The sequence below is a fragment of the Neophocaena asiaeorientalis genome, unplaced genomic scaffold (assembly GCF_003031525.2).
Source record: "Neophocaena asiaeorientalis asiaeorientalis breed wild unplaced genomic scaffold, Neophocaena_asiaeorientalis_V1.1 scaffold89, whole genome shotgun sequence".
Taxonomy (NCBI): Eukaryota; Metazoa; Chordata; class Mammalia; order Artiodactyla; family Phocoenidae; genus Neophocaena; species Neophocaena asiaeorientalis.
The window spans coordinates 2,893,095-2,906,688 of record NW_020172592.1 but is presented as its reverse complement, the minus strand read 5'-3'; the positions used below and the strand labels follow the sequence as shown (position 1 = coordinate 2,906,688).

General features: G+C 34.0%; 1 protein-coding gene across 1 annotated transcript in view; it reads right to left on the bottom strand.

Annotated features, from left to right (window-relative positions):
- The window catches only part of ABCB5 (ATP binding cassette subfamily B member 5), a 108,667-nt gene extending 95,311 nt beyond the window's left edge, over positions 1 to 13,356 (bottom strand). Inside the window, 4 exon segments of the mRNA XM_024738434.1 lie at positions 6,950 to 7,004; positions 9,312 to 9,462; positions 11,120 to 11,174; positions 13,304 to 13,356. Of these exon segments, the coding sequence (XP_024594202.1) occupies positions 6,950 to 7,004; positions 9,312 to 9,462; positions 11,120 to 11,174; positions 13,304 to 13,356 (314 nt within the window).
- Between the last annotated feature and the right edge of the window lie 238 nt (positions 13,357 to 13,594).

The following is a 13,594-nucleotide window of genomic DNA, read 5'->3' as shown; positions in this document are numbered from 1 at the left end:
AGCCCAAAGTCTGTAGAAGGAAAGAGATAATAAAAATCAGAGCAGAAATAAATGAAATAAAGACTAAAAAGACAATGGAAAAGATCAATGAAACTAAGAGCTGGTTCTTTGAAAAGATAAACGAAATGGACAGACCTTTAGCTAGACTCACTAAGAAAAAAGAGAAGGCTCAGATAAACAAAATCAGAAACAAAAGAGGAGAAATCACAAGATACCACAGAAATACAAAGGATTATAAGAGAATATAACGAACAGCTATTTGCCAACAAATTGGACAACCTAGAAGAAATGGATAAATTCTTAGAATCAGACAACCTTTCAAATAAACAAATGGGACTACACCAAACTAAAATGTTTTGTACAACAAAGGAAATTATCAACAAAATGAAAAGATGACCTACTGAACGGAGGAAGATATCTGCAAGTCATATATCCGATAAAGGGTTAACATCCAAAATATATAAAGAATTCATAAACATCAACAAGAAAAAAACAAACAACCCAACTAAAAAATAGGCAGAGGATCTCAGTAGACATTTTTCCAGAGAATGCATACAGATGGCCAAGAGACACATGAAAAGATGTTCAACATCACTAATCATCAGGGAAATGTAAATCAAAACCACAATGAGGGCTTCCCTGGTGGCGCAGTGGTTGAGAGTCTGCTTGCTGATGCAGGGGACACGGGTTCGTGCCCCGGTCTGGGAAGATCACACATGCCGCGGAGTGGCTGGGCCCATGAGCCATGGCCACTGAGCCTGTGCGTCCAGAGACTGTGCTCCGCAACGGGAGAGGCCACAACAGTGAGAGGCCCACGTACTGCAAAAAAAAAAAAAAAAAAAAAAAAACCCACAATGAGATATCACCTCACTTCCATCAGAATGGCTATTATACAAAGACAAGAAATTACAAGTGTTGGCGAGGATGTGGAGAAAAGGGAACCCTTGTGCACTGCTGGTGGGAATTTAAATTGGTGAAACTACTATGGAAAACAGTATGGAGATTCCTCAAAAAATTAAGAATAGAACTATCATATGATCCAGCTATTCCAATCTGGGTATTTATCTGAAGAAGTCAAAACCACTAATTTGAAAAGATATATGCACCTCTACATTCATTACAGCATTATTTACATCCAAAAATATATAAAGCCAAGATATGAAAACAATCTAAGTGCCCACCGATGGATGAATGGCTAAAGAAGATGTGGTATACACACACACACACACACACACACACACACACACACACACAGGAATACTACTCAGCCATAAAAAAGAAAAAAATCTTTCCATCTGCAGCAACATGGATGGACCTTGAGGATATTATGCTAAGTGAAATAAGTCAGATGGGGATAGACAAATACTGCATGATTTCACTCATATATGGAATATTTTTAAAAAGCAAAATAAATGAACAAACAAAGCAAAACAAAAAACTAACACATAGATACAGAGAACAGAGTAGTGATTACCAGAGGGGAAGGGAATGGGAAGAGGGTGAAGTGGGTGAAGGGGGTCAACTGTGTGGTGATGAATGGAAGCTAAACTTTTGGTGGTGAGTATGCTGTAGTATATACAGAAGTTGAATTATAATGTTTTGTTATAATTATAATGAAACTTATATAACGTTATAAACCAATGTTACTTCAGTTAAAAAGAAAAAGAAATGTAATCATTTAATAGACCTATACTGGGTGCCCACTAGTATGAAGTTCTAGAAATAAATACAGTCAAGAGCAAGATAAGAAGTCCCTATTCATGAAGAGTTTACATTCCTGTGTGAGGAGACAGACAACACACAAAGAAAAAGAATTTTAGGTTGTTTTATGTGCAAAGTAAACAGGGTGATAAGTCATGGAATAACTGGTGGGTAAAGGTGAGTTGGGAGAGCTAGTGAAGATAAAAAGAGTGATTAAGAAAAATTTCTTTGAGGAAATGATATTATGGCTGGGATCCAAAAGGAGAAATGGAGCCAGCCATAAAAACGCAAGAAGAAGAGCATTCCAGGGACAGAGAACAGCAAGTAGTAAGGTCAGAGGCAGGAAAGAGCTTAGCATGTTCCCAGAAGAAAAGAAGTCCAAAGAGTTATGAAATTATGAGGCTGGAGAATTTGGCATATCATAGGGCTCTTAGCTATGGTGCGTTGTACAGGTTTTCTTCCAAGAGAAACATAAGACCATTTAAGCGTAGAATGTTCTTATCTATTCAACTTTTAAAAATATTAGTCTGGGTCCTCTGTGGAGAATGGATGGAGGTTACAACAAAGCAAAACAGACAGTTTACTTAGGAGGTTATTGCAGTGGTCAAGGTGAGAAGGATGGAAGCTTGGATGTAGATGGTAGAAGCTGATTGCCAAGAAGTAGACAGATTCTAGATATATTTTGGAAATACAACAACAAACAAGAATTGCTAATGTAATGGATGTGAGGAATGCAGGAAGGGAAGAAAGTAAGGATAACTCCTTAGATTTTGTTTTCAGCAACTAAGTGAATGGGGTGCCATTTTACAGATGTGGGAGACTGAGACAGGGACAGATTTGCAGGAGATATCAAGTGTTTTGATTTAGACATAAGTCTGACATGCATATTAAACATCAAAGTGGTTATCAAGTAAGAAGTTGAAAATGAGAGACGGAGGTGCTGGAGAGGGGTATAGGCTGGAGATGGAAATTTGAAAGTCACCAGCTTATAGGTGGCAATTAAAACAAAGTATTGGCTGAGATCATCCACAGGGACACAGAATAAAGTATAGATAAAAAAGAGGACAAAGGACTGAGCTCAGGGACTCTCCAAACATGGTAGAGTTTAAGATGAAGGCAAAGAGCCAATAAAGAAAGCTGAGAAGTGGCCAATGAGGTAGTTGGAAATCCAGGAGAGTTAAGTACCAAGAAAAGCACAGAGGACCATACACTTGAGTCTCATTATTCCCAGATTCTGTGTTGGCAAATGTGCCTGCTCAATGAAATTTATTTGTAATCCAAAAATCAATTTTTGTTGTTTTCATTGTTATTTATGGACATGTGTAGAGTGGCAAAAATTTTGAGTCACCCAACACAGGTACTCCCAGCTCAGGCTGAACAAGGCAACACTATGCTTTTTTGTTTGTGCCCTCATACTGTAAACAAGTGTCATTTTTGTCATCTAGGTAGTGGCAAGTTTTTCTAATTTTTGTGCCTTTTGTTGATGTTTTCACTGTTTAAAACGACTCTCAAGAAGCATGCTGAAGTGCTGTCTAGTGTTCCTAAGTCCAAGGAAGCAGTGATGTGCCCTATGGCACATGAAAATACATGTGTTAGTTAAGCGTTGTTCAGACATGAGTTATAGTGCTGATGACCGTGAGTTCAATGATAATCGATTGATGAAAATGTTGTGACTGGAGGTTCATAGAAACCAGGAAGCAATGGTTCAGTATTTGCTCATTCAGTGTTCATCATGACTTTAATAGAACATAATTATTACAATAACGATAATTGACTGTTTTCTAATAAGAGGGACTGTTCAAGGACAGCATAGAACACTATAGGTTTAATAGAAATCTTACTGAACATTTTTTAATGTTGTGGGGAAAATGTTTGCAGTATTGTAAGAGAAAACTGGGTTAAAGATCAAATGTAAAGGAGAAAATAAAGACTTGTACACCGAAAATTACAAAATATTGTTGGCAGAAATTAAGGAAGATCTGAATAAACGAATTGGAAGACTCAGTGTTGTTAAGATGACAATCTTCCCAAATTAATCTATAGATTCAATTAATCCCTGTCAAACTCCCAGCAGGCTATTTTGCAGAAGTTGAAGAGTAATCCCAAAATATGTGTAGAAATATATGTGGAAATGAAATGTCTAAAAAGAAGATTGAAGTTGGGGGACTTTCATTTCCTGATTTTTAAAAATTTATTTATTTATTTATTTAAACTCTAAAACTATAGTACTCAAGGCAGTGTGATACCAGCATAAGGACAGACTGTCAATAAATGCAACAAAAATGAGAGAACAGAAGCTAGCCCTTACATTTATGGGCATGTGATTTTTAGCAAAGGTGCCAAGGCAATTCAATGTAGAAAAAATAGTTTTTTCAAGAAACAGTCTTGGGACAAATGAAAAAAGGAAGTGCAAAGAAGAAGTGAGGCCCTTACCTCACAACAGTCACAAAAATGAACTCAAAATGGATCATAGACCTAAGTGTCTGAGCTAAAATGTTGAAATTTCTAGAAGAAAATGTAGACGAGAATCTTCACGATCCTATGCAAAGAATTCTTAAATCCAAAAGGAAAATCCATAAAAGAAACACCTGGTAAACTGTACCTAATCAAAATTTAAAACTTTTCTGTTTCAAAAGAAATCTTTAAGAAACTGAAACGACTAGCCACACATTAGGAGAAAATATATGCCAATCATATATCTGACAAAGAACTTGTATCTAGAATTTACAAAGAACTTTCAGAATTCAACATTAAGACAAACAACACAATAAAAACAGGCAAAATATCTTAATATGCGCTTCACCAAAGAAATATATGAATGCTTAAAAAGTAAATTAAAAAATGCTCATTAGGGAAATGCAAATTAAAGTCACAATACGATACCACGTCATACCTACACAACAGCTATAATAAAAAAGACAATAACAAGTGTTGGTGAAGATGTGGAGAAACTGGAACACTTACACATTGTGGTGGGAAAGTAAAATGATATATCCACTTTGGAAAACAGTTTGGCAGTTTCTTAAAAGGTAAACATAAACTTACCACGTGACCCAGCAATTCTACTCCTAGGTATCTACCCAAGAGAAATAAAAACATATGTCCACACGAAGATTTATGTATCAGTGTTCATAGATTCATTATTTTTAAATAGAAAAGAAATGGAAACACTCCAGAAATCCATCATCTGGTGAACAGATAAACAAAATATGATATATCCTTGCAATGGATTATTATTAAGCAATAAAAAGGAATAAACTACTGATATACATCATAACATGGATGAACCTCGAAATCATTACACTTAATAAAAGAAGCCAGGTGCAAAACCCTACATGTATGTTTCCAAGCACATGTAATGTCTAAAAAATGCAAAGCTTTAAAGATAGCAGATAAGAAGTTGCTTGGGTCTGGGGTGGAAATGCGGATTGATTGCAAAGGAGGAATCTTATTTTCAGAATAATTGTCTGATAAGTAAGACAAAGGCACAGACAACATTAAAACATTAAAATTACATAAAACCATGAGTCATTGTATTTGGAAAATAGGTAAAATAAAAATTTTCAGTTCTTGATTATTATAGATGTAAGAGGTATTATCTTATCCCCACCAAAAAAGTTATATATAACAAGGTTTCCCAGAAATGTGTTCATCAAAACATTAGCTCAGCGGGATGTTTAGTTTCCATAGTCAAACAGGTTTGGAAAACTTTGATTATATTGAGCCTTAAGTATGCTTATCTGTCCTAAGTGTATCCAAGGAGGCTGTCATATACAGTGTTTTCTGAACCATTTTGACTATGGAACCCTCCTTCACCATATACCTCAAATATTTCCAAAACAGTACACTGGTTTGAGAAACAACAGCATAACAAATACAACATTATAAACGTTAAGAATGTTTCCTTATAAGTTTAGTAATCTCTTAATAACCATACATAGATTACATAGACATACCTTATTCTCCCTTTTATTATCTGTTTTTAAGATAGATGCCCCTATTTTTAAAAGTTCCAAACTTTTTTGTAAGAAACTCATACTTAATGATTGTAACATCAGAACCCTGCTTTAATATTGTAAGACTAGAATTCAGCAGAAGGCAGTTCCTGGATCCTAATCAGGAATTTTTAAAAGATGCAACATAAATACACTTTATGTAAAAAGTGCTAAAAAATAGAAACTTTCCCTCAAAGAAAGTTGAGACTACAGCAAAGCACAACTTGAGGCAGCATTATTCACACTGTAGTCCAGAGCAGCACTGTCCAATAGAATGTTCTGTGATGAAGAAAATGTTCCATATTTGTGCTGTACAATATGGCAGCCAGCCATATGTGACTTGAGCACTTGGCAAGTGACTGAGAATGAGAAACTGAATTTAAAATTTTATCTCATTAATTGAAGATTAAGTAGTCACATGAGGCTGTGGCTAACAGTGTGGAAGGTCAAGAATTATGGCCCAGAGGGTGTCACTACAATGTGATGGATGTCTCTTGGGGTTGCGTAGGATGGAGGCTTCATTTTTTGGGGAAAAGATTAAGAGATCACTTAGGTCTGATAAGACTCTGTTAGTTTCAGTGAGACACTACTGAAATCCAGCGAATATACTCAGTAAGTTTGCATTTCTCTAACAAACTCAACACATGTGACAAAGTAAAGCATCTTGCTTAATATACAAGCCAACAAAAACAAAATGTCCCTATAAATTATCTATTTCAGACTTTACAATTTGTAGTCTGAATACAACTTTACTATAATAGTCTGAATAATTAGTCTCCAAAATTAGCCTGAATAAAGCTTTACTCTTTTTATTTATTTTTTAATTTTACTATTTGTTGCACACATCTTCCTGGCTTTTAAAGTTTACAGAAGTGGCATTTTTCTGTAAGTTTTGTAAGAAAAAAATTTTAAAAAGGAAAAAGTAGTCATTTAACCTCTAGGTTATGTACCTTCAGTTCTAGGAAACAAAATCTATATAAAAATGCAAATCCCAAGACAACATTTCTATTGATGACAATTTTGTCAAAACTGAAAGCATATGAACTTATATACCTTTCAAGTAGAGAAAAAATTATAGTTACACAATTATAATTGTGTAATTATATTTTCTATACCAAACAAAAGAAGAGGACATGTTTGCTTTACTCATTTATATGCAATATTAATGATCAAACATTTCAGTTTTCTTCCTTATAAATATTGAATAAAGCAGCATGCAATGAAGATGATATTAACATTTCATTTGGACTTACACAATCATATCTTCATTCACCTTCTCTTGAGACTGAGTACAGTTCCGATAATTTGCTGTAAAAAAGTTTTTTAAATTATAAAGGAAATTAATAAATTTATAATTGGCCATGATGCCTTTTATACATAGCCCTCCAAACCAAATATGGTCCCTTCTCAAGAAAATGGACTTAATGACTACACACTGGTTAATGATCATCTTATTTTTTATTCTTTAACCTAAAATTTGAAATTGTTCTCTCCGGTCTCAAGAAGCACACATGCAACATGAAAAATTATAAGGAAATATTAACCATGTAGCTCATAAGTGGAAAGAATTCTTTAGGACATCTCTGATTTCAGGTAACAGGTACGTAAGTAATAGTAATAGAATTTTCCTTTCCTGTCAAAATTATGCATTTGGAATTCAGTTTGAGATACTCCAGGGAGTAATTTAGAAAGTCCAAGAAAAGCAAGAACACAAATGAAAGTTGTAGAGGTAGGAGTCACAAGAAAAATTTAAAAGAAGCTCATCGAAATTTGTTGGGTATAACAAGGATAGCAACATCATAAAATGGTATTTAAATAATCCTTGGTTTACCAGTTTGCCATGTAAACTTTTCTATATATATTCTAGCAAAATCTACTTCATACATTAATTAGTATACCAAGGTTGTAATTTTACCAGAAGCACAAAACAGTGGTTGATATCAACTATCATAATTTTCTTTCTTAAATGGCCATAATAAACATTTGTAATAAATTGCAGACAACATGTTCTTCGTATCTTACATAACCACAGTATCATCACATATGATGATGTCTATGATCTTTATTTATGTGCAAACAATCATTTTTCCTTTGTTCCATTTTTGGAATTGTGGCAGGAAGCATTTTTAAAGCAGCTTATCACAAATATCAGAATTGACATAGAAGTATTAAAACTCAGTAGAAAGTTTTAACGAAATTTAACTGAGTTAATAAAGAGAATACATATTGTTTCTAAAAGTGGTTCCTACAGTCACACTAAAATGACATAATGTCATTTTGGAGATTATATTAATAGACGTAGAATGTGCAGAAGTTCGGTGCTGGCATAAAAATGGGCCTCTGATCAATATGATAGTTACTATTCATATTTTCAATGGTAGGAGCAAAAAAATCTTCCTCTGTTATTCTTTAGAAAACAAATGCTAGAAGGTTGATGACATATGCCTTAATATCTTCACTTCTCTTTAATAATGTTATACCAGTAATATCCATACATTTATCTAAATCTTCATCAACCTCTTTATGTGTTCATTACATTTGAAAAAACACACAATGAAACTCGAGAAACATGGAGAAGGCTTAAACAAAAACAAAATTAAAATTCAGTAGTATCAGTCAGGTATGTATTGACTATTCTATCTAAAACTGACAAAGCAATCAATTATAGAGCAAACCTAACCAAAGGAGTACTCCTAAACAGACTGCCTTAGGTTGCTAGCTTTATTCTTTCTCCCTCCTGTCCTCCTTCCCTCCCTCCCTCCTTCCCTTTCTTCACTCACTCATTCACAGAGAGAGAGAGAGAGAGAGAGAGAGAGAGAGAGATTTCACAATCAATAAATATCTGCTCAATGAATTGGCAGTTCCATTTGTTTAACGAAGTGGCATCGTTACCTTCTGTCATTAAAATATCAAAAAATTAATAACTGTGTAGACAGGAAGACACATGGAAGATGGAAGCTATGGATTTATTCACTTAAACAAGACTAGGGCATTTGAAAAATTAGGCTTTGGGTGGAAAATAAGAGGGTATGAATTAGTATTTAAAGTCAAATAGGGGGCTTCCCTGGTGGCGCAGTGGTTGAGAGTCCACCAGCCGATGCAGGGGACACGGGTTCATGCCCCGGTCCGGGAAGATCCCACATGCCGTGGAGCTGCTGGGCTCATAAGCCATGGCCGCTGAGCCTGCCCGTCCCGAGCCTGTGCTCTGCAGCGGGAGAGGCCACAACAGTGAGACGCCCGCGTACTGCAAAAAAAAAAAAGTCAAATAGGGCACAGATGGTCTCCAGCCTGCCAACTCACCTTACAGATTTTGGACTTGCCAGCTTCCATAATTGTGTGAACCAATTTCTTAAAATCTGTCTCTCTCTCCCTCTCTCTCTACATAAACACACACACAGAAACACACACACACACACATTGTATTGGTTCTGTTTCTTTGAAGAATTTTGACAAATACAGATTTTGGTTCTTTGGTCCCTGGCAATACAGAAGTATAAAGGACTTAAATATTATATAGATATTGTTTGACAAGAAAATAATCTGTATTATGAGTTTAATGTTTGTTTTATTTAATGCTTTTGAGTCCCTAGCAATATAGAAAAGTAAATATTGTACTCGTGTTGGTTTTGACTAGACATCCACTGATAAGGCTGTCACTCATTTCTCCTAAAATCAGTGACATTACAGGAAGACAGGCCCCATTTACTAGTGATGCTAGTAATCCTAGGATCATGAGTGTGATGTCCAGTCCATCAGCAAAGCGAAACTGAGGAAAACAAATAAAACATGGTAGCATGACAGCTGTTAAAAACAAACACCAAAAACCAACCTACAGTTTTTGCCATCAAGTAAATGTTATTTTACAAATTAAGAGGGCAAATAAATGTATAAGATCATAGATAAGTATTTATATATAAAGTAAAAAAAAGCCCCTGATCTTAAGGATTTACAATGTACTTTGGAGAAACTATTGAAAAATAAGGTAGAAAAATCAGTACAAATTGTAGATCTGTGACACAAGTCAGGTCAGTTGTGCATATAAATCAGAAACTTCCTTCCATTTGGTTGATTCTGAAATAAATTATGATATTTGAAAAGTCTGTAATGACAATATCTTGGCTTAATGAAATATCTTGCCTTATGAAAGTTGATCTTCAAATTTTCAGTGCCCTAGGTGTATCAACGTAACATCAATGACACAACTAAGTGCAGAGAACAGTAACTATCTAGTAAAAATTAGTTCACCAAATGTAATGAATCATATTTTTCATCCTTATTTTAAATTCCTCAAATTTTTTGTATCCAGGACAACATCTATCCTGTAAGTAAGGGTCTATGATAATTTTAAGGCTGTTTGGAATGAGAAAGGAATGCCTGAAGGTCAAATAGTGAACACTTTGTATTCTATGCTATAATGGGTCCCTACAGCACTATTCCAAAACCAAAACATGAACAAAACTTGAAAAAGTGGATTACTTATCTTACTGAGAGAGGTCAAGATAAAACATATAAGGTATTGAAATAAAATTAGATTTGAATAGCAGCAAAAGGAACTTAGTGCATATTTTATGAATGGATATTGAGAAAATTTCATGTTTTTCCATTCACTCATGCAATAGCTAATAAATATTTATGGAGTAACTGCCATAGCATTGTACTCAGTACTACAGACGATAAGAAGGTATCTGCTCCTCCACCTTCCCCTAGAATAGTGTGTTATCTCCTTGATAAAGCTTGTCATGCTCTGCTACTTTCCAAGTTTTTAAATTTTTGACTTTTGAAAAAACAGGCACTGCTGTCTATGTATTTCTAATGACAATGACAACCAGGCTGACATAGAGATTAGGGTCGGTGGAGGTGATGTTTTAGGAACACGTCTGAGAATGTTCCTTGAACATAGTCCCAAAGAATTGTGCTGCCACACTTTTTGATGCATAGGATTTATAAAATATTTATGTGATTTTTTTTTATTTTAAAAGGATTTATAACATTTTAAAAATAATAAAAGCAACTCATTTCAATGTATCATCATTGGAAAATACTGAAATGTAAACATACAATAGGAAGAGTCACTCATAATTCCCCACTACTGAGAAATAACCTCTGATAACATTTATGCAGCACACACACACACACTTGCCTGCACACACATACACACATATACATGCTTTTTTGGGCAAAATTGGATCATTGTATGGATATTATGTTATTTTTATTATCTCTTATTGTGGAACTTATGGGTTATTTATATATATTGATATTTTTCCTATTGGAAATAATAGTTTAATGAATTCTTTTCTTAAAATTCCCCTTTTCCCCAAATAGATGTAAATTATCAAACAAAAACAACCATTCTATGCACTTTTGACAATTCTCTAAAATTTTCTGATACATAGACATATTTTCTAACTAATTTCACTTACTTTCTCAATAGGTCCAACAACTTGCTGTCTTACTTTGGGCAGTTCTTGCAGTTTTCTGGAAAACAAATGTTTACAATGGAAAGATTACCATGTGAATATAATTTGCAAAATTTTCTAATTAAAATTGTGTTGAAGTGTCAAATTTCACTCATTGGTAACCAGTTCATATCAACACTGACATTTTAAAAGCAAACTTAATGATAGACAGTACAAAGATTTTTAGTATAATCACTGGGAAAGTTTAAGTCATCACTGGTTGTCTCTACATTATTTAGGTAACAACTGAAAACACACATCTGGAGTAGAATTTTTTTTTTATTGTGATAAAAGACACATAACATAGAACTTACCATCTTAACTATTTTTAAGTGTGTAGTTCAGTGGTATTAAGTACAATCGCACCGTTGTGCTACCTTCACCATCACCCACCCATAGAACTCTTATCTTGCCAAACTGAAACTCTATACCCATTAAATAACTCATCCCCCATAGCCACTGGCAATCACCATTGTACTTTCTGTCTCCAGGAATCTGACTTCTATAGGTACTTCATTTTAGTGGAATCATACAGTATTTTGTTTTTTTTATGAAGGGCTTATCTCGCTTAGCATAATGTCTTCAAGTCTTATCCATGTTGTAGCACATGTCAGAATTTTCCTCCTTTTTAAGGCTGAATACTATTCCATTGTGTGTGTATATATATATATCCCACACTTTGTTCATTTATTCACCAGCAATGAACACTTAGGTTTCTTCTACTTTTTGGCTATTGTGAATAATGCGGCTATGAATATGGGTATACAAATATCTCTCTAAGTCCTTGTTTTCAATTCTTTTGTATCCAAGAGTAGAAAAGCTGGATCATGTGGTAATTCTATTTTTAATTTCTTGAGGAATCACCATACTGTTTTCCATAGTAGCTGCATCATTTTATATTCCCACCAACCCTGCACAAGTGTTCCAATTTCTCTATATCCTCAACAACACTTCATATTTTCTGTTTTATTTTATTACTATATTTTTAATAGTAGCCTTCCTAATGGGTATGAGGTGGTAGATTAGAATTTTCAAACCCTTTGTAACAAATTACTCAAGAGCAACTGAGAGGTTTAAATGAAAGAAGTTCTATTAAACACACATTAAACAAATGTACTGAGAATTTGGTCCCCCATTGAAAATTTCATTTCTTAGCTCACATTTCAAGGAGTTCCAGATGAAGAATGTAAATTTTTGTCCATTGATTTCAGAAAATCTGTAATCTGTCAATTATACACACACACACACAAACACACACACATACATATAAGATTATGAAACTTTAAAAGAGGGTGTAGGGGATCAGATTAAATTTTCCAAGAGAGACGTCACAGAAGGATGAACTTCCAAGTCTTTTCTTCAGCTTTATAAGATATTGTTCTGGTGGCTTTGATAAATGACAAGTCACTTAATTTTATTCCATCTGAAGTTAATAATTTACTTATGTATTGGGTCAGCTTTCTCTGAGATGATTCATAGATGACAAAAAAATATTCCTTCAAGATTATAAAGGCTACAACCCCTTCTCCCTACCCAGATGTGGATTTTAAAGCTTAAGACCTAGTAAGTTATCTTGTTTTGATAAATTTTGTTTCAGGAATATTAAATAACTAGTGATCTAGAGGGGTTCACTACTGTTTTACAGTTTATACATCAAAACATAACACAATTATTATGGTAAAAGTGGAAATTAAAGATTTTAAATCATTTCCATTTTAAATCTCTAAATTAATGAATTATAGGTGTAGGAAATTTTATAACACACATATGAACACACACATAGACACCTATTTACTGAAAAAATAATCAGAATCCAATATTTTGTTATGTACCACATGGAATGAAGGATTCGTGGAGAATTAAAACATAAATATTCAAGTATTTTCTCTCTATATGCTGGTAAACTATAAGAAATTCAGAAGAATAAATATCTGAAGTAAATACTAAATCAGTAAATCCTGTAGCTATTACACTTCCTAAATTTACTATTAAACCACTTGTAACACTGATTATGTTGAAGTCCAGCAAAATGCAAACAGCCCTGCTATTTTTGGAAAAAAAGTATAAACATTTTTGCTACAGCTGAGAAAAGGGTAAGGTGTATTTGAAGTTGCAGAACAGTTTTTGTAGAATTTAGGCAAAGCTTACCTATTTCTCTGATAATTTTCTTGCATTTCTTCAACTCTTTCAGAATTTGCCATCTTATTTACAATGTAACGCTTCTGAAATAAAATATTAACAAGTATATCATGATGATGTGAATTTTTATCACTTAGTCGATATAAAGCATTCTTTACATCCCTAACAGCGTCTAAAAAAGCATGCTTCTGAATTTCACCCTGCCCCCCACTCCAAATGAAGTTTCTGGTTACCTAACTCACCAACTCAGAGTTTTTTATGAATTTATAACTTCTTTGCTTAACTCTGGGCTTAGATTTG